General features: G+C 40.9%; 1 protein-coding gene across 1 annotated transcript; it reads right to left on the reverse strand.

Annotated features, from left to right (window-relative positions):
- Window positions 1–1,153: 1,153 nt before the first annotated feature.
- Window positions 1,154–20,780, reverse strand: tcf19l (transcription factor 19 (SC1), like). The gene is made up of 6 exons (XM_036145798.1): window positions 20,532–20,780; window positions 16,726–17,612; window positions 13,144–13,313; window positions 9,187–9,577; window positions 7,154–7,658; window positions 1,154–4,288 (listed from the first exon to the last, which is right to left on the reverse strand). Exons 2-6 carry the CDS (start codon window positions 17,009–17,011, stop codon window positions 3,937–3,939), a joined length of 1,704 nt encoding a protein of 567 aa, XP_036001691.1. The 5' UTR covers window positions 17,012–17,612; window positions 20,532–20,780; the 3' UTR covers window positions 1,154–3,936.
- Between the last annotated feature and the right edge of the window lie 1,129 nt (window positions 20,781–21,909).

The raw sequence follows: 21,909 nt of genomic DNA on the forward strand, positions 1-21,909 counted from the left end.
TTGTAAGCACAAACCTGTCAGTTTTGTCTTTTGCTCACAATTAATAAATGCATAATAAACAATTACGAATAGGTAATAAAGTTTTTAAAGACTAGTAACGTATTTATAAACTATTAGACATCTATGAGGGGACCCTTATTGCAAGGTGGAACCGAAAAGGACACTGTAGCTTTAAAAAATGTATTGTGCTGAGATCACGATTTACTGAATGAATAAAATGCAGATATTCATGGACATATTTCTTCTTTTCGCGTTCTAGTTCAAGAACAGACAAAATAAGACTCGTTTCTGGTCTTTCAGGCACATTTTTCCCCATGAGGGCTGCAAATGAACCTCAAACCATGTAACACTGCAGGGATATTAAATGTCAGGTTCCTCCCTGAACATCTAAACGCAACGTATGACATTGCTCTACAATATGGGTGTAAATTATTAAAGCTCCGTATCAGTGTGAGCGCCTGCGGTGGTCCTGTTCAACTCTAATTCTGTGGGTGAATGTAACTTCACGCATGGAGAACCAGGCTGTTATGCAGTCAGAGAGGGTAAAAAAAATATAAATGTTTGAGATAATGGGCGCCAAATATGAGAACGCTGTCCGTGTTCGTTGGATCACGCTTCCCTGTAATCGCTTGAAAGAAAACAATCAGCAGAAACATTACATCTCTGGCTGCAGTTAATGTTTTAAGAGGAAACAAAACAACAGGACCGGAGGAAAGCGAAAACTGCGATATCAATGTTTGATCAATCCTGACTGCAGCTGGATGGCAATCTATAATAAATGAGATGTGCTTTTGATCACAGCCTCCTCGTCTCCAAAGACGTTTCTGCAGAAGAGGAGAAAAGTTCATCTTATCTCTCTGAAGATAAGAAAAAAAAAAAAAAACAGGACAGATAATGCAGACACATTTTGTGAATAATCTTTATTTCTCCTCTGATGGCATCGCAGAGATCAATGATTCTGTACAACCAACAGAAAACCAACAAAGTCAAACTGCGATGACATTCTCCTCATTTTTAATGTGCTAATTAAGGCGCCGTAAACAGCGGAGCGCCTGTGAAGCGCCGAATCAAAGCAAAGTGATTTACAAAACAGTCCCTTTGATTCGCTGCTCGTTAACCAAGCGGTCACCTCACAAGTGCAGCTTTGTTGGACTTTTTTTTTTTTTTAATCGGGAGGCGAAATCTGACGCAGATTCAGACGGCACAAACAAAAACGACGAAGACGTGAGAGGGCAAAGTGATCATGGAGACGTCAAAGCCCTGAAAGACGATAAGCGATAACGATGAAAACGATCCCAGATCTGCAGATTTATGACCCGCAACAACAGAACCAACCTCTGCAACTCAAGCAGGGCAGCTGCCTTTCATTCATGAAATGCATTATAACGATCTGAAGGCACAGAATATGTGAGAAGTCTACACACCCCTGGTAAATGGCAGGCTTGTTTTGTGATGCGACAAAATTAAACTTTTTTTATTTCTATCTAGTTAAAAATGGTTGGAAATGATCCGTTTGACTGACACAACCTCAACATTAAATCAGATCAACCCGAAATTAAGGTTCAGCGATCCTGGTGGGGTTTTCCTGACTTTTGTACCTTTAAGTTAAAGTCCAGAGGATTAAAAGTATCAATCAGGAGAAGGGTAGGAAATAAATCCCATATAAAATATTTATGCAGCGTATGGCACAGTCAATGCAGTCGTCAATAAATGGAGAATATGATGTAAAGAAATTATATTTGTCCAGAACCGATGAAAGAAAACGATGGAAACTGGCCAGAATAGTGAAGCAGCTGCTGGGATCAGAAGGTACTGGTTGAGTTCTGCCGTTTTTTTAAATCTATGAAGGAATCTGTCCAGAACCGTCTTCAGGTAAACTCACCTGAAGACGGTTCTGAACAGCAGATGTTCTCCCAATCAGAGGGAAGCTGAAAGACTCCTTACCAACAAGACTGAATGCTATAATTGACCCAAATTATAAAATGTTATGGAGATTATTTTATATGTTCCCACCACCACGATTTGTTGGTATTTTAGCTGAATTGCACAATTTAAAAGGTGGAAGACGTTTTTAAATCACCTACTTCGGTTCTTTACATCACAGAAAACGGGCCTTTAAGCAGAGGTTTGCACACTTTACATCCTCTGACCTCAGTCTGTCTGCACCGGTAAGATCACACACAACAATAACAGATTTTACTCAGAACTGAGAGCACAAGACCTTAAACAAAAATTTAAAAATACAAAAATAAAACCTCCAAAACACAGTAAACATCAGTAAAACCCTGCTTACTCCCAGTTTTTTTTATTAAAATGATTTAGAAATGTTCAGGGAATTCAGAGGAGGAAAAAAAAAGCACCGATAAAATTTTCAGACTTCAATATTAATGTAGAACCAGGTAGAACTTTGAATTTGTCTGCCGCTTTCTACTCTGAATAATTTACTTTTACAATTCAAACTTTGAATTTTAGCACATTTTTGAGCCAAAAAAAAAAACTAATTTGTAAACGATATGCAACCATGGGGTTTGCCACATGAAAGAGGAAAAGCGTTAAGAGCGTTAACGCACGCGGAGAAGATGGCACACGCCTCACCGTGAAGCCGAGAAAGACGCCTTAAAACATTTTATCTCTCAAAAATCAAAAAGGCCGCAAACACGACTGATGAATTAAACTGCAAACAAACACAGAAACGCTCCGAACACAGAAAAACTAAAAAAGGATCGATCAAGCAACCAGAACTGAACAACTTTACGTTTGTATTGAGGTCAGAAAGTTCATTGCAACTCATTTGATAAGTGAGGAAAAAAAAAAAATCACAACTGATGCATGTTATGTGAAATTAGAGCCTGAATCTTTTTGGAAATTAATTTAAACCTGCAAACTAGTTCTAGATATGAAGTTAATTTAGTTTGCTGGTTTACAGAGCTGAGAACCAGCAGCAACACAAAACGTAGATAACATCCAACACGAGCGAACCGGAGCTGAAAACTTTCACTCAAAAAAATATATATAGTTTTATCTTCTCCTTTAAACGATTTGTTTTTTTTTCCAACATTTTCTCCCATTTTTTTCTTTTTTTTTTTACCTGCTAGAAAAATATTTTTTTTCCCCCAACAGAAGAATAATTGGTAATGAAGATTAAGAAAATAAGTGATAAAGAACGGAGTGAAAATTTGTGTACATTCAGGGTAAAAAGACCAACTTTGGCTTAAAGTTTCAGTAGTGTGAGGCGTTTATGAAAAGGTAGAAACCGAGCTGAGAAGACGACCACCAAACCATCCCTGGCACCATCAGACCCAGAGGAGAGGACCTGTTCCCACATTCCTCCGTCAGGAGTTCAGATTTCATCGTTTCAGTGGTTAGGAAATGTTTTTTTTTTTTCCATTTTAATAAAATCCCCAAACCTGCTTAAATCCTGCAGCTGCTTCTGCAGAAGTGCTTCCAAACATCTGAGGATCATCCTGAGAGCCTCTCAGCAGCTTGCTGACACACGTCTCTGCCGCTAATTGCCCCGCCGCCTCCGCCCAGGAAAGTCTGATTGTCTGTGAGGCGGCTGCATCAGCAAAGGGGGCGTCTGCAGAGGAGCACCGAGAGAAGTTTATTCTGCTAAAACACTTTAATTAATCTTGCTGAATGCAGCTCTGGTCACCGGCGGGAAGGAAGGAGCTTATAGATCTCATAAAGGCGTCGCCGCCCTGAACCCGGCACCGCGGTGACAGCCGAGCCGACACTTCATTAGTTTTCCTGTTCTGAAGCTCCGGAGTGGGGCTCAGGCTTACCAGGCAGCTGGGATGGAGGTGGGGGGGTGGGATGAGGTGGGGGGGGGGGTTTGAATCACTGCTGCACGCTTATGCAGCGGAACCAGCTTTCATTTCACGTTCTCATGGCTAAAGGAATTAAAGGTTTGAGGGTCACCCCCCCCCCGGGTGTGCGTCAGCGGCAGCCGCAGTGGAAGTCGGCGTTGGGGTCCATCAGCAGCTTCTTGCGGTCCACATGCAGACAGTCCAGGTGGAACCAGGCGTCGCACACGTCGCACTGGATCCACTGCACCGTGTCCTGCTGCGGCAGCCGGCACCGCGGGGCGGCGCACGGCTCCACCGCCCCCGTCGCCCCCGCCCCCGCCCCCGCCGTGCCCTCGTCTTCCTCGTCCTCTTCGGAGGAGGAGGACGAGGAGGAGCCCGAGGAAGAGGAGTCCGAGGAGGTGGAGGAGGAAGAGGAGGAGGAGGGAGAGGGCAGGGAGGGCCTCGGAGGGAGGGGGTGTTTCCTGGGCCGGCCTCGTCGTTTACTTTTAAAAAAAGAGAGGAGAAACGTTAAAAAGATGCAGGAAGTGGAGAAAACTGATTACAGGTAAAACTTTAATAAACCACAACATCAGCAATAATTTTATTTTATTCAAACTCGTATAGTTTCCTTACACAGAGGGATTCAGGTTTAATGCTGTTAGTTTTGATGATTATGGCTCAGGAGCTGATGAAAACCCAAAATTTTAGTTTCTCGTTAAACTAAAAGGGCACACATGACCAATAAAAGGATTTTTAATTAACGGAATATAATTTTTTATAGTCTGAAAAGGCAGAGAGAATGAGGTAAGCCACAAAGGACCGGCCATAGGAGCCGGTCGTTCTTAGAGCGCTGAGTCCGACCACGTTAACGGAAAGTTGAGTGGAAGGAAAAAATGTGGCCGAAAAAGTTTTCCTCCAAGAGTTTGGTGGAGATTCCCAAAAAAGATATTCCCAAAAAAAAATAATTTCTATTGCAGATGCTTCAGAAATATGAGAAGCATCTTATCTGAGATGAGAAAAAGTTCAATTGTTAAATTTCCATTAATCAATCAAGGTCCAAATGTCTAAGGAAAGGTGGAGAGCTACAAATCCAAGCGGCTTTAGACGCCATGGGAAGGCTTCACAGTTTACTGTAAAAATACTTTTTATAAGGTCTGCATTACTGCTAAAAAATTATTTCTATTGGTGTTAAAGTTCTGTCCAATTTTTTTTGATAGACTGAATTTTTCTTTTTCATTGGCTGTGACCCATAATCATCAAAACTAATAGGAAATTAACCCGTTAAATATATCACCCCATCCTTTAATGTACATTTACCAACCACCTCTAATAAATAGGGTTCTCTCTTTCAAAGAGGCCAGGTTAGTTTTAAACTTTTTTCCAATAACAGACAAATTTAAAAAAAATTTAATCTAATATTAATTAAAATATCAACTATTTCCATGTAAAAACACATTTATTTCACTAGTTGATTTATTATTTTAGGAATTCTGCACTGCAGAGCATCCGCTTTAATTGCTTTAGGAGAGATTTCAGTGGCGTTGCTGAAGCTGCCAATTCTCAGCTACTTCCTGCATCAGTCAGGAGCGTTAATCAGATTAATCAATTAAACGTCCATCCGCTCACAGTTCAGTTTGATATAACGATGTCAAGTGCCCATACAGACTTTGCTTAACTTTGTCTCAAACTGCTTTCATCTGCTGCCCTAATTGTCACAAACCTCCCATCCTGCACCAAGGATGAGATTTGTGAAGTGATTTGTTTTTTTTTTTGTATAAAAATAGAGCCAACAGATGACTATCAACACATAACTTTAGTTTATTTCTGGTGATTTCTAATTGGCATCTGCTGCAAATGATTTGGAGGAAGAGGAAAAAATATTTCTACGTTCTGATGAACAAATTCTGCCTGCTGAGATAAAACTGTTAACGGTTAATCTAAAAACTGCAACCATTCATTTCTAGTAGGGCTGATCAAATTAGTTGATTTTATCGAATAATTCGAGTTTGCAACGCCTGAAGATTTTTTTATTTTATTGTTATTTTTTTTTTTGCATATGTATTCTCCTGGGCTTCCATGAAACTTTGTATATATCAGTCCTGAAATGGGAAACTGTTTTGGTGACAGCATGAAATGTTGAATATGTTTGTGAAAATATATCATCAAAATACTCCAAAGATGAAACCTTTTTACCCTCAGACATAGCACTTTAATTAATTTGTTTACTTATTTGTTAAATTGGTGTTAAGTTACACATGTGAAGTTACGCCTGTTCTTAGACCTCTTATTTCAGATTTTTCTGTTCCCTATATGTGTATTTTAATTTTTTTATCGTCTGTAAAGTGACCTTGAGTGTCAAGAAAGGCGCTGTTAAAAAAAAATGTATTATCATTATTATTAATACAACCAGCAGCAAACGTTTTGTTATATTTTCATTATTTACTACGGCGGGGCCGCCATCTTGTTTTGTTAGCATGTTTTAAAGATCGTGATAAGTCGCATTTTATATTCAGGTCAACTCTCAGATGAGATTATTGAAATACAAGTGAGTTTTTAAAAATTATTTCACCAATTTGTTTTCATAAAAGAAAATACAATTGATTCATCGCATTCAGTAAATAACAATTTAAAAATCTGGTTTTATTTTTAAGCCATATCATCCAGCCCTAATTTCTAAATTTATTTTATAATAAATTGTCTAGAAGATTGGAAATGCTCCAATCCAAATCCAATAAAATCTACACATGTTGTACAATAGATTGTGTGTTTTTTACGCAACTTTAAATAGAACCAACAGATGCCAACCTCTGATTGGCTAATCTGGACAGCTAGAGTGATGAAGATGCAGTCAGGGTAATTTATAAGTTTATTATAATCTTTCCTGCTTTTAGAGTTACAGTATTTTCTTAATATATGAGAAATCACGTTTTTAAGGGTATTTTTCGGCAGTAAGCAGGACAATAAACGCACCGTCATTTGTTACCTCTGTCCCTACGGTGTTCCTCAGGGTTCTGTACTAGTTTAGTCTTATTTTCTTTATGAATCCCTTCTTTGGACTCAGTTATCAGAAAATATATCTACTGCTATGATGATGACACTCAGCTCTGTTTATTAAAGAAACCCAAAGAAAGACGCAGATGTTTGAACTTACAGGCTTGTCTTAAATTTTTTGGATGTTTTCTTCTAATAAAGTCAATTAACACTCAAGTACTGACTTACTTGTGTTAACCCTTATTATATTATTAATCTGTTTTTTGTTTTATTTATCGTTGACATCTTTAAGAAATTAACTTATTTACTAAAAATAACCACATTCGACCATTTTCACCCCTCCCCCCCCGGGCAGCAGGACAAACTCCGTTCCTTACGCTGTTTGATGGTGGAATCGGTTGAACTGGACGCCTCCTCTGTCGTCGGTGCGGATCCTCACGGTGGGCGACGCCAGGCTGTAGTTCTCCCCTCCCACCACCAGGGGGGAGAACACCGGCGAGCTGTTGGCCCGCCTCCTGCCTCTCTGCGCCGTCGGCGAACCGTGGGACGCCTTCTGTTGGCGGAAAGCGGCGATGTTCCCGTTGACGGTCCTGACCCGGTTGGCCGTCTCCACCTCCTGCCGGTGCGGAGCCACGCCGGCGAAGGAAGCCTGCAGCAGCTGCTGGTTCAGCCGGCTGTTCGTCATGGCGCCGTGGAAGCTGCCGATGGTCCGGATGCCCACCGGGAAGGGCTTGGCCTCCAGCGGACGCCGGACGTCGCTGTGGAGTTTGGGCTGCAGCTGGGGAGGCGGAGGGGAGCCGAAGCCGTCGGACTCGGACCTGTAGAGCCTCCGCCTCTTCTTTGGCCGCGATCTCTGTCCGTCCTCCACAATCCCTATCACAGCTGTACAAAAAAAATAAGAAAATAAAGTTAAATTTCAAAACAAATGTTCTATTATAGACAGGGCTGGGCAAGTTAACGCGTTAATTTCGCGTTAACTCAGACTATTAACGGCGATATTTTCTTTAACGCGCGTTAACGCATGTTGCTCACATGCTTTTATTTTGTGAAGGTCTGTTGCTGCGGTGTAGTAGCCTCGTGAGACCATCCTGATCTCGCGAGCTTTCAAGGTTTCACTTGCAGATCAGTCTGGCTACTCTCCGTTAAAGAAAATTTGGAGCCGTTCACCAAACGAACGTCCAATCAGCGTTGGCTTTGAGGCGGGTTGAGGTGTGACGCAACGAGAAGTGCGGCAGTTCAGTCTAAAGAACATGGCGGCTTCAGCCGATGAAACTAGCGTTAGCGTGGCTATCGAGCAAGTTTTATCGGAATTACAGAGTATTTCTTTGCTGAGCTAACGAGCCTTTACCTGCAGCAGCAAGAGTAGCTTGGCTTGTGGTTGTGTTTTCGTCGTCGCTCGTAACAGAGCGACGACGAATCTGATTGGTTCATTTGGCCCGTCTATCACCAACGTAGGCCAATCAGCTAACCAGTATTTTCGCCCCTTCCCAAAATTACTTCAACGGAAGGTTTCCAGATGGATATGCGGAGCAAATCTATCTGGCGGAGTCAGGTAAGCGGTGTAGGGGTTTGAATCAGAACAGTAGGTGGCGATAATGCGCCAATAACCTCGCTGTCAGCCAAACCTCGGATTCAAAGAGGAAGAAAGGTGCTGGCCGGAAAAAAACAAAGCCGACATGCGGAAGGCGGTGTTTCCCGCAGGAATTTGCTTAGGCGAGGCGGTGAGTTGGCGAACGGAACAAGTTTTGTGCGGAGCGGAGCGGGGGGGGGGGGGGTCTGCATCGACGCCGTCGGTGAAGTCGCTTCTCGTTTCAAAGTATCCATGTATTTTTGCCTGTTTTCCCCCTGCCATTCACTATATGCACGCGAGAAAGCAACAACAAAAAACCGTGTGTTAACGTCAAATAAACATGCACGCATATCGAGTTAGCAAGCATTTCAGTTTAAAGTTCCTCCAGCATGGAATATGACAGAAACAAGTTAGTTGTAACCACTGCCAAGTTAAACTTTGGTATTGAACATAAAATGGTAATGCTGCTCCCTGCGGTTACCTCAGAAATTGCCTGTTTTTGGTAGATTTTTTTCCCCATAAAGAGAATTCCCTGTCAGTGGCAATAAGCTTTAATTTATTATTATTGCTATTTTTTGTTTTACATGTTTAAGTTGAGCTTTACACTAAATATGTGTTACTGATAAGTGCTACAAATGTTACAACACTTTTGTTCATATGGCAGCAGAACATTAAAATAAAAGTGCTCTTTACACTACTTTTGAATTCATTCTTGGAGTTTGTAAATACAATGCGATTAATATCGCGATTAATCAGGCAAATTATGCGATTAATCGCGATTAAATATTTTAATCGTTGCCCAGCCCTAATTATAGACTAATAAAGCCAGCTGAACTTCACCTCCTCGACTCCGGGGCTCATCGGAGCTGTCGTCCTCCAGGAGCACGGTGTGCGCAGACTTCCTCCTGCTCCTGGAGGCGGTCTGGAGGGGTTTGCTGAGCGGCGCCGAGGTCGACGAGGAAAACGACGAATGCGTGGAGGAAGGCAGCAACGAGGAAAAGCCCACGGGCGAAGAGGAAGAGGGGGTTCCCGGGTCGGACACGGTTCCCTCGTGGCTGTGGCTCCTCTTAAAGGTCCAGGCGCTGCCCTTCATCTTACTCAGGCTGCCGATGGAGTTCAGGATGACCGTGGCCCGGTTGATGGACATCTTGGACAGGTCGAGGTTGTTGACCGACTTTCTGTCCAGGTTGGTTCTGATGCGGTTCTGCAAGTCCGATGAAAACGTCCCGGCCTGAAAAAACAACAAACATACAGTTTAACAGCTGAACCAAGACGGAGGTTTGAGTCTGGATTAGGGCTGAACAATTAATCGCATTTTCAATCTAATCGCGATTTAAAAAAAACACAATTTCCAAATCGCAGAGTCTGCAATTTTTGGCTATGTAACAATTAGGGAATCAGACGCGTCCTTTAGGTGTCAGTAAAATGTTTAAAGTAGGTTTGCCTCCACATGGAAGGGAAGACAATTGCAGCAGTGAGATAATCTAACTTTATTACTTGATTTAGAGTTTATATAATCATACATAGCATTAAGTTCAGGTCAATCAGTTTAATACATAGACTGGTTGGTTGCACTTTATGTTCAACAAGGATTGATGTCCAAATCAACTAGAAGCAGTTCTCTTGAATAATATTCTGATTAATAGAAACATTAAAAGTTTTAAATAGTCCTTGTTTACAAACATCTTTTTTTAGAGAACATTTTTGTTGCCTGTGGTTAATGCAGAGAAAAGTCAAAATTTGCCATTTTGGTTGAAATATATTGTAGGCAGAACGCAATAATTTCTGCTCTGAGTTTAGACGCTGCGGGTCTTTTAGCAACTAATCCTAATAAATAAATAAATAAAATAAAAAATTGCATTAAATCGCAATATTAAGAAAAAAAAAAAAAAATCGCAATTAGATTATTTTGCAAAATCGTTCAGCCCTAGTCTGGATGAAGCTTTGAAACCTCTGAACACCTCAACAACTGTAAGACACGGCGGTGGGAGCATGTTGCTGTGGGACCCCGTTAATCCCTTTTAGCACTGCTGCATTGCTCCAAGAGGACAGAACATTCCAGGACTACCACAAAAAATATATCAACCTTACTGCAACCTAACAGCTTACAGGGTTAAAAGTGGGAGAACCAACACATCCACTGCAAAAAACGGAACTAGAAATAAGTAAAATGTTCTTGAAATCTGTGTATTTGTCCTTGATTTGAGCAGGTAAATAAGACGATTTGCCAATGGAATAAGAATTTTGCACTTAAAATAGGAACAATTCATCTCAATCATCTTATTTCTAGTGCAGTATGTCTAATTATCTTATTTCAGGGGTCAAAATACTCATTCCATTGGCAGATAATCTTATTTACCTGCTCAAATCAAGGATAAATACACTAAGTTTACGAACATTTAACTTATTTTTAGATCCGTTTTTGCAGTGTCTAAACTGATTTAGACAGACTAGCATTAAATATTCTTCCCAGGTGTGTAATATCTCTCCTCCACGTCTACAGCTCTCTATCCGTCTCTGTGGGGAGGACAGAGTAGCTGGACTACACTGCTCTGTTTCTACCATAAAGCCAAAATAAACGTAACTTTTATAATAAATTAATGTAACTTTTATAATAAATTAACTTATTAGGTTTATTGTTGCTAGCGCGTACTCCAGGCTGCCTTACATGAATGCACTTTTAGTTTAGACATTACAGTCAGGCAGTCTGGTAGACAGCTCAGGGGTCCTCAGGTAGTGACATAGTGTACCGTAATGCTCCTAATATCCATTGAGGAGCGGCTTTGTTGCTAACTAAAGTCATACTTACACATTTTAACAGATTTTTGAGAGCATTGTACCACATAAAATCAGTCAGTAAGCACAACGGTGATTAGATGTAAGGCGCACCGTCAATTTTTGGGGAGATTTAAGGACTTTAAGGGCGCCTTTTAGTCCGATAAATACGGTATTTTTATCCTTGAGCCAGTTTGCATAATTTTAATGCTGGACAGGAGAAAATTCACAATGTATTGAAACCTGAGAACCCAAAGCTCAAAACAACCACATTCACATGTTGTATTTATTATTCGATGCCTGATTAAAACAAAGCCTTAAAAGCACTAAATTATTATCACATTCATGCCAATGGAGGCAAGTAAACTTCTGACTCAGGTGCTAAGTGTCAGTTTGTACCAGTCAGATGAATCATCTGTTTTGTTGACATATTTTACATTTAAAAAGTAAATGCAAGAACTCAAGAACAATGTTTTCCCTTCAGTACATCTAATGTTACTTTATTTACTCGCAGAACAAGTCTTGTTTCATTTGCTTCCTTTTAAGAGATTAATAAAACTATTTAATTAAGTTTTCATGCAGTAGTTGGTTTATCTCACTGATTCAGTGATATGTTGAGGTTTGTTCTTTTATCCAAGAAATGAAATCTCCTCCTCTCCTTTTTACAGTTTGAGAACAAAATGATAAATGTATTTTTCAGATTTAATGCCCACAGGAACCAGATTTATGTTTTATATGCTATGTTTCTGTGCTTTGAAAATACTGCTTTCTAAAAGATTAGAGGTCTCTCTTTTACGTACTATTGTTTCTTTTATCTTATTGTATATTTTTTTTATTATATTTTTTTATTCCATTTCTGTTTTTTGTTACTGTGTTTCTTTTTATAATATGGAACAAATAAATCTGTCTATAATTTTTCGTATTTTTACCTGTTCAAACAAATTATAATTAAACAAGCAACATTTTAATGGACATAAAAAGACAGATCTTTGTAGAAAAGTTATCTGTAATTCCACATAGATTTGAAACTTAAAACAGCTCTTGTATGTTTGAATTTTAAAAAGTTAGACATTCAATTTCTAACTTTGTGGACGGTTTGATTTTCTTCTGTTCTGTCGGTCCAGAAAAATAAAAAAGGTTTGGTTAATCACTCTCTTTGAAAATGCTTGTTTTAATTAGCTTATGTTTAATAAATGGCTGCGCCCAAGTTAAAGTCCATGGATGCTTCTGGTTCCACTAACTATGAAATTAATAAGAAAAAAAACACAAGGTTTTAACTGTTCTGTAAAAGTCTGGCCCCTGTTTTTATTTTTTTTAAACATAGTGCATCTTCTTCAACTTCCTGACCTGACGAGCCACATTTGTACTTTTCCTGAACTGCAGTCAGGGCCACCAAAAATCCTTCTATGGGCCACAAATGGGCCTCAGGCCACATGTTGGACACCCCTGCATCAAACAGTGAGTGAATAAAACTTGTTTCTTCATGTTACTGCTGAAAAGTCAACTGGTATTTAATCGTTTAATGTGACGGATGTAAAACAAACAAAAAAAATAAAAACAGAGATTTTATGGATAGTTATGACAAACATTGAAAGACAGTCATTATAATATGTTCTTATAAAAGACTGAACTAAAGCACTGCTGCTCTAGAGAGTAAATAAATAATTTATCAGCTGGTCAAAATATATTCACTACAAAAACTAAAATTAGCTAAGATTTTCTTGAAATTAGTGTATTTTTCCTTGATTTGAGGAGACTATTTGCCAATGGAATAAGATTTTTTACACTTAAAATAAGAAAAGTTCATGTCAATCATCTTATTTCAAGTGCAGGATATCCAATTATCTTATTTTAGGGGTAAAATGCTCATTCCACTGGTAAATAGCTGCTCAAATCAAGGAAAAATATACTAATTTCAAGAAACTTTTAGTTCTCTTTTTGCAGTGTTAATACAATCTTTCTTTTCTTGCACAAACGTATACAGAGGCCGTGCGTGAACACGCCTCATGCGTCATGAAATACCTTTGGAATTGTGATGGCGTCAAAGTCCAGCGGTCGAACTTTGACCTTCTGGAAGAGGAAGTAGAACTCGGGGTTTCCTGGAGTGGAATGGCCTCCGAAGGTGAGCGTGTCGCCGTCTGAGAGCTCCCACAGGGCGCCGGGCTGGAGACGCACGTCGTTCACCCACGTTCCTGCAGACCAGAGGGAGAACGTCTCCATGTGAACCCGTGCTTCTGCTCAAATATCAGACGTTAGGGTTTCTGCACTGATATGGAAGCTGTTTGTGGTCGAAGCAGATAAAAAAAAAAACAGTTTTTGTGGTTTCACAGAAACGTCACCTGGGGCGTTTCACACAACTTTTTAATATTTCAGCATCTGACAAAGAGAGGAGTAATCGAACGAGCAGAGCGCTGGAAATAAAAGCCGTTTGCCGACTCGGGATGTGTTTACAGCTCTGAGACTTTGGAGGAAATGTAAAACAGGCTGTGAAAATGGCAGCAGAAATGAAAAGCTGGAAGGCTACAAGCCAATCAAACGGTACCGTGACAGCAGGAGAAATGTGGCGGGAATACGAGAACACGAGGCTGACGGCGAAAATGGCAAATCTGGGAAACGGACTGTGAAATTACCAGAAAAATTAGACAATAAGGGCGCAGTTTAGATGCCGAGTCCATCAGTCACAGTCAGTCAGGCCCAAGGCCGAACTTTAACTCAACGCTGTTCTTTAGATCTAACACACACACCTGAGTCTGCGTGAAAAACACCTGAACCAAATGTGAGCTTTTTCCATGTGCATTAAAATGCTGGCTTCACATTTAGTGTGTTTGCTGCTTTTTGGTGTCAAAGTCAGCGAGATGAGGCTTTAAATGCACGTCCACTGATGTCTAAATAAAACAGATAAATGTATTTTATCTTTTTCTTTGATTCACCGTTCTTTGCTGTAGAGCTGCTCAAACCTGTCAGATAAAAACTGCTTAAAATATCAAATTTTTTCCTTTCTATTTTTTTACTCTAGTTAAATTTTTACTCAACCGTGTCAGATTGGACAGAAAAAAATAATAATAATTTAGCACATTTCTTAGCAAACAGGACTGTTTGACCCATTGGTCCATCTCAAAACCTTGATCCAGGCATCTAGCTCTGAGAGATAAAACATTTTTTAACAAGTGGACATTTGGATTTTCTGTCAAAAATAGAATAAAAATAAAAAAATTGGACAAAAATTAAAACAAAATTTAAACTTATTTTTAAACTTTTTTAACGGTCTGATTTCTATAAAGTTACATTGGACAAAGCACTGATAATTTAGCATATTTGTTGAAAAAAAAGTTAATTATTGCAAATAAAATGACTTAGTCTGTGTGTGACAAAGAAAAATGACCAGTGAATGTTTCTAAAACCAAATACTGTTTTATTTTGCATTTAAGAATCAATGTAATTTAAAAATTTATGAGACAATAAAAAAATCCCAACTGAATTCCTTTGATCTGATCATAATAAACCTTTATAGATGAATAAAGTTTTACCTGTTGTGTTTTTTTTTTAAGCTTTTTTTCAGGTCTACCTGTGAGCATCCAGCTGAATATTTTATATTTAGTCGTATTTTATTCATCTTCACCTAACTTGGCACCATCTGATAACTTTCCAGTAGATTTTTTTTTAATATATCTTGACATTTTAATAACAAAAGGTAATAATTGAGAAGACAGATGTCATGGTAATAAACCAGAATGAAATGTATCTATTGAAAGCAGATCTCTTGAGACCTCGGTGAGCTGCAGAGCAAATATTAAAATGAACAAAGCTTTGCTGTTAGCACACCTCAGTCTGGACACCTAAGGCTGGTTTTACGATTATTATTAAATTAATATAAAGAGAATAGATCGTTATTTTCTATGCTTTGTGGTAAAAATGCATTAAATCTCTAAATGTGTTTATATTTTTAAAACAGAAACGATTTCTTTAGCCTTAAAACAATCGTTTCTTTTGCAACGTTAGACAGCAAATTAAGTTTTTGTTCTAATTACAGAAAACTTTAAGGATTGAGTTTGAACTAAACTGAAATCTCCTTAATGTTTCCTGGCATTGTTAAAATAACCTATGTTAGCATTAAAGGCAGCATGTTTAAATAGACAGGTGTGATTAACACCTGTATATTTAAAAAAAAAAAAAAAGTCGTTTGGGGCATGCCAGTAAAAGTATTTTTTACTTTGACTAGGCCGTTTTAATAAGAATATGATTTAAAGCCTAGTATTGTAGCTCTGGCTGCATGTTTGGTGTCGCTGTCCTGCTGGAGGAGGAACCTGCAGCTCAGTCTCAGTAACGTTTTAGGCTAAAATTAGTTCACCATTTCAGCAAAAAAAAAAAAAGAAAAGCTAGCCAGAACACCTTCACTGCAAAAACAGATCTAAAAATAAGTAAAATGTTTTCAAAATTAGTGCTTTTGTCCTAGATTTGAGCAGGTAAATAAGATTATCTGCCAATGGAATGAGTATTTTGACCCCTAAAATAAGATAATTAGATCTACTGCACTTGAAATAAGATGATGGAGATGAGTTGTTCCTATTTTAAGAGCAAAAATCTTATTCCATTGGCAGGTCATCTTATTTACCTGCTCAAATCAAGGAAAAATACACTCATTTTAAGAACATTTTACTTATTTTTAGTTCCGTTTTTGCAGTGTTCATCTTTATATCTGCAGCCCCTCCCATCCACTTGCAACAACAGAAAACTATCAGTCTAAGCCCAGCAAGCAGAACCGGTTATGGGCCACTCTCTCTAAGAAAACGTTTCCTGCATTTTCAAGTTTCATGTATGGATCCGCCCAAGTTTGTTTTTGACAAAAAAAAAAAAAAAAAAAAAAAAAAAAAAAAAAAAAAAATGCATGTTTGAGGTCGTATTTACCATGAAATCAGAATTCAATTAATTCACAGTAACCAGGAAAAGAATACCTGGTGTTGTATTTTGTGTACAGACAGGCCAAACGTGTAAGATTCTTAAACTGTGACTGGGGACCGCATAAAATCCTTAAAACGGGCCGTAAATGGACACCCTGGTGCAGGTGGACCTCCGTGTCTCCGTAAGTCTGCAGCGGGTTCATGTCCAGAAGATGGACTGACCAGAACTCTGGGAAAGTATGCTGCTGTAGAACCGGCCCCTGATTTAAACTGGACCAGAACTTCCTCCCTAACCCGTCTGCCGGGTTCCTCTGTCTTTATGACGTTCTCCTAGGAACCTCTGAGGCCTTCAGAGAACTACTAGATGTATATTCTAATCTCAAACATGTGTAATTAGGCAACTTTTGTTTATTTCAGGGTATCAGAAGAAAAGGGGGATAAATTTAGATGGATGTTTTTATCACTTCATCATTATTATTATTATTATTATTATTATTATTATTATTATTATTATTATGCTCCACTTTGTGTCGGTTAGTCACATTAAATCCAGTCAAACCTGCTGAGGTTTGAATCTTTGTCGTGACAGAGTCAGGCGTTTATATTTTTCTGAGGTTTGCGGCCTGCAGACGCGGTTTTTCCTGCGTCGCTGTGCATGTCTCATCTTGACCGTGTCGCTGCGTGCTCCACGCCTCTGGTGTCTCACCGTGACTGCTCCTGTCTTTGACGTGGACCCTCCAGCCCTCCTCCTGCGCCTCTCCTCCTCCTCCTCCTCCTCCTCCGTCGCTCGCCTCCTTCTCAGCGTGCAGCTCGGCGTGGATGCGCGACACCGCGGTCGACTCCAGCGTGACGTCGCACAGCTCCGCGGCCCGACCCAGCCGGAAGACGGAGCGGCTCAGCGCCGGCCGGAAGGTGAACAGGTCCCGCGCCGAGTCGCCCGTGGACAGGCCGATGCGCAGCAGCTGGAAGCACGGCTGCGCCCCACACAACATGGCCGCCGCCTTCACTCACACACACACACACACACACACACAAACACGGAGGCCGCCCCTGATCTGTGACCGGCCCTGAGTCACCGCCGGCCGCGATCCATTTCCCGACGCCCCTCTGAGCGGGTGGAGAGCCGCCGAATGGGGACGGCCGGCTGAGAGCGTCAGCCTGAAGGTCACAGGCAGGGGGCGCCGCGCTCAGCTACAGGTGTCACCATCAGCATGCAGAGCTGCTGCAGAGCGCCGCATACATGAATGAATAATGAGGATTAGGAGCACTGTGGAAGATGCTCGCTTTTATGAGCACCGGCTCAAATGGAGTAAATCCCCCGTGGAGAGGGGGGGGGGGATAAAGCTGCGAGTTCAAACAGGAAGAGGCGCGCCGGCGTGGACGGCAGGTGTGTCACAGCGCGGCTGAGGCCGGATGGATTACAGCGCTGAGACTAAAACCTGCTGACGACTGTGCTGCAGCGACGTTTACTTTGAAGTGTGTGAAGTTATGGGCTTTAAGCTAAGACTGGGGGGGGGGGGGGGGCAGAACAGGGGAACCAATCACAGATGAGAGACAGGAATGGAGGCTGGGAGGAGGAAACAGCTGATCGATCTGCAAGAGAACAGACAGAAACATCACATTAAAACACGTCTGGTCTGATCACAGCTGATATATAACATAAAAGCTTCCTTATGGTAGGGCTGGACTATTAATCACATCTGCAATATAATCACAATTTTTAAAAATAGCAATTTCCAAATGGCAGAGGTCTGCAGTTTTTGGCTACATAACAATTAATGGATCACTTGCGTCCTTTAGGTGTCTGTAATTATGTTTAAAGTGGATTTGCTCCACATGGAAGAGAGCTGCAGCAGTGAAATAATCAAATTTTATTATTTGTTTTAGAGTTTATATTTTTATACTTAGTACCAGAAACTTTCAGGAATCTCAGCGTATCCTTAAATTGCGGTCAGACTGTTTAATACATAAACTTGTTTGTTGGTTTCACTTTATGTTCAACAAGGATTGATGTCCAACCTTATTAAAAGCTTTTCTGTTGAATAATAATATTATGATTAATAAAACATTTTACATTTCTTGTGTTAAATAGTGCTTGTTTACAAACATCTTTATCTACCGGACGTTTTTGTTGCATGTGGTTGATGCTGAGAAAAGTCTAAATAAAATTACAATTATGGCTGAAATATATCACAATTTAGATTTTTGGCAAATCATACAGCTCAACTTTATGGGCTTAAAATAGAAAGTGCCGTAAAAAAAAACTCCTTATGTTTGGGTGCATGTCAACTATTTAGAATATCTTGAAGAAGTTCAGTATTAAAAAACCTAAACCATGTGTTAAACTCGAGGCCCGCGGGCTGAATCCGGCCCGTCAAGGCAATTTATTCGGCCCTAAAGAGCCAAAAAGGGCATATCATGTAATAAAGTAGAGGAATATATCCTTTTAAAGTGTATAAAGTGGCTAAAACTGATCCTCCTGTAGCGAATGTTGGTCTTTTTTTTACCTGATTTATCACGACACATTAAAACTACTCAGAAATGTCCAAAGAGAGAAAAAGTGATGCAGAATGATGAGTTAAGTGTAAGTGTAACTCACCCCAATATATACTTTGTTTGCAGATAAACTGTATAAACTGGGACTAAAGTGCTACTTTTATGTTACTGTGAATGTATTTTGATATTTCCATGTGAACTGAAATTAAATTATGAAAATGTTAAATGGAAGGAAAAACTGCGGTAGAGAACATGGCACAAGTAACCGGGATCACAACTTTCAGCTCGTCTGCACGGCTGGTTCTGGAGTCTCCTCTCTTCAAGTCTCTGTGGGGTTCAGGTCCGGCCCGTTAGCGGGACAGTCAGGACCAATTATGCCACCATCATCAGACCAGGTACCGGTGCTTTCTGGCAGCAGGGAGAGGCACCAAGTTCAGCTGCAAAATGAAGTCAGCATCTCCTGAAAGCTTCTTTAAGGGAAGCACAAAGTCCTCCAAAACCTGCTGGCAGAAGCTGCACTGACTTTGGACCTGATGAAAAAACATCGGTGGACCAGAACCAGCAGATGAGACGGTTTCCTCCTGTGAATTTACGTTCTGGACACATCACTTTTTGTTCTCTCTCTTTTCTCTTCATAGAAGGTACACCTGGTCTGGCGTTCTGTTAGCTGTGACATCATCAGGGGAGGCAGATCATCCTCTATTACCATCTAACATAGAAAGTACTCCTGGGTCAATGTGAGCTTCTGAGCTTTCTGTGTCTCTGCTCTGTCTTCTCTAACATAGAAAGTACTCCTGGGTCAATGTGAGCTTCTGTGCTTTCTGTGTCTCTGCTCTGTCTTCTCTAAGCCCCAGTGGGTGGAGGCAGATGAGCGTTCACACTGAGCCTGGTTCTGCTGGAGGTTCTCCTCCCTGTTAAAGGGGAGTTTTCCTCTCCACTGTCGCTTCATGCATGCTCAGTATGAGGGATTGCTGCAAAGCCATCAACAATGCAGACGACTGTCCACTGTGGCTCTACGCTCTTTCAGGAGGAGTGAATGCTGCTTGGAGAGACTTGATGCAACCTGCTGGGTTTCCTTAGAGAGGAAACTTTCTCACCAACCTGGAGGATCTGATGGAGTCTGACTTTGGAAAGAGCCTTGAGATGACATCTTGTGAACTGGACTACATAAATAAAATTTTATTGAATTGTCTCGTTAAGTGCTTAATAAATAAACTCGCCTTGCCTCAAATTATCACAATCTGTGCGAACTTCACACCTTACTTCGAACAGCTTGGAGTCTGCGTCTAAAAAAAAAGTTAATTTCAGACAATACTTTCTCTCTTCACCCCAGGAAAGGCTTTTCTCTTGATCTCGTTCAGCGCTGCTCTAACAGACGGATTACTACGGTAAGAGCTCACCTTCTGGATAAATCGCCTCCTGAAGCTCTGACTCCAGCAGCAGCCTTCCTCCCCTCATGCCTGTTCACCCATTCTCTACAACTGTTTTCCTTCCACTTAACTTTCCATGACCATATTAGGATACAGGACTTAAACAGTGACTCCTATCCTCCTTGTTCTGTTCAGTGACATTCTTCCCAGCGACTGTGGCAAAAACCAACATTTCTGTACTGGAAGTCATTTTCATTCGAAATTGGATACTTAATGGCATTAAAGTTAAAAAGGATTAAACGCTAGGAATCTGTATGTAAATGATTCCGTGTGAAACCTGCCTGCTAACATAAGCTATCTGCACACTGATCGTGTAGTTTGTCGGTCTGCAGCTGTGTGAGCAGAAAGCAGCTTTAGGAAGCAGAAGTGCGCATCGTGTCCTGGTTGCCAAATCACGGGTTCCGGACACAAACCGGGTCGCTGCAACCGAATTTATCATTTAAATATAAACTTTTTAATCATATTTCGGTCCGGGTCGCACTAACCGCGCGGCTCCGGCCGGAGTTGGACCGGATCGGAGCGATCAGGGTGGATCTGACTGGCAGCAGGTCGCTAGTTCCTCGTTAGGAGCGGAGGCTCCACTTACAACAATGACAGATCTGCGCCGCGTCTTCATCCGCCTCCTTCCGCAGCAGCTGCTCCATCCACGGCTCGGTCCGCGGCCTCCGCGCCCCGCCGCTGCTTCTGTCCGTTAACCGGTTGTTGGCTTTGTTTTTTTCACGGCCGCCGTTTTTATTTTCCTCCACCGGACCTCGCCGTGAGGCTTTCCGCGAGCCGCTGTCGCCTTCGGCCAGGAGGAAGTGCTTTGAAATTTGGCGCGCCAGTCCCGGGTCTTCCGTGCGCTGCGCGTGACGTCACTTCCGGATTGTCCCCCGGTTGGCTGAGAGCCATGGCGGCTTTAGCGGGAGCAGGAGGAGCAGGAGGAGCTGCTTTTTTGTCCTGCTGGGACTGGAGCCAGCCGGTCAAAATGAAAGTGTGCATGTGTGTTGGACCTTTGAACGTTTTTTTTTTCTTTCTTTCTTTCTTTGTCACATTAGAACCTCAAACTTTACCGAGTTTTCTGTGAAATCTCATGTGAAATAAAGGAAAAAAACACAAAGTAGAGCATTAAATGTTGGGTGGAAGAGGAAATGATTCAGGAAATGTTTTAAAAAAGTAAATATTTTAAAAAGTGCATTTGTATTCATCGCATTTGCAGAATAATTTTTCCCCTTTGAGCTTCAGCCCGTCGCCCGCAGGGTTTTACATGCAGACTCTGACATTTCTGCCCATTCTGCTTTTTAAAAAACAGCTTTTAAAAGTCCGGCAGATTAGAGGAAGGCTGTTTCTGAATATCTGCCTTCCCGTAGTAAAAAGTGTACTACTACTACTATACTCAATCCATACTATTTTATATACATAACAATAGTATAGTAAAGTATATTTGACTTATACTAAAAAGTGTAAACAGAAGTCTAAGACTAAGTATATTAACACTAAGATATAAGTTTATACTAATACTTAAGTATACTTAACAAAAGTAACTTCATATTACTTTTTGCTAAGGGTTTAAGTCATGTCATAGATTCTAAATTGATTTTAGGTCTGGTCCGTTTTAACACATGAATGTGCTTTATTCTAAACTCTTCCATAGTAGCTCTGGCCTTCATTTAAAGTCATCCTGCTACTGTCCATACATCATAATTTATTAGTATTTAGATTCATCTATCCTCACATTAGCTCTGACCGGCATCCCCAGACCGTGATGCTGCCACCGCCATCCATTTAGGCCAAAAAGTTCAAATTCGGCGTCATCCCATCAGAGCGCCTTCGACAGATTCTCCACCTGAGCTCTGAATCTCTGCAGCCGCCCCAGAGTTAACACGTCTCTCTTGTCTGCGTCTCTGACTAATGATCTCCTCTCCCGGCCGGACAGTTTAGGAGGGCGTCCGTGTGTTGGTCGGTTTGCAGTTGGTTTGCACAGA

The sequence above is a fragment of the Fundulus heteroclitus genome, chromosome 13 (genome assembly GCF_011125445.2).
Source record: "Fundulus heteroclitus isolate FHET01 chromosome 13, MU-UCD_Fhet_4.1, whole genome shotgun sequence".
NCBI lineage: Eukaryota > Metazoa > Chordata > Actinopteri > Cyprinodontiformes > Fundulidae > Fundulus > Fundulus heteroclitus.

Coding starts and splice junctions, on each gene's coding strand:
- tcf19l (XM_036145798.1), bottom strand. CDS start 17,011: ATGTTGTGTGGGGCGCAGCCGTGCTTCCAGCTGCTGCGCATCGGCCTG. Junction 13,314..16,725: donor CAAAGACAGGAGCAGTCACG/GTGAGACACCAG, acceptor TCTGGTCTGCAG/GAACGTGGGTGAACGACGTG. Junction 7,659..9,186: donor TGAGCCCCGGAGTCGAGGAG/GTGAAGTTCAGC, acceptor TTTTTTGTACAG/CTGTGATAGGGATTGTGGAG.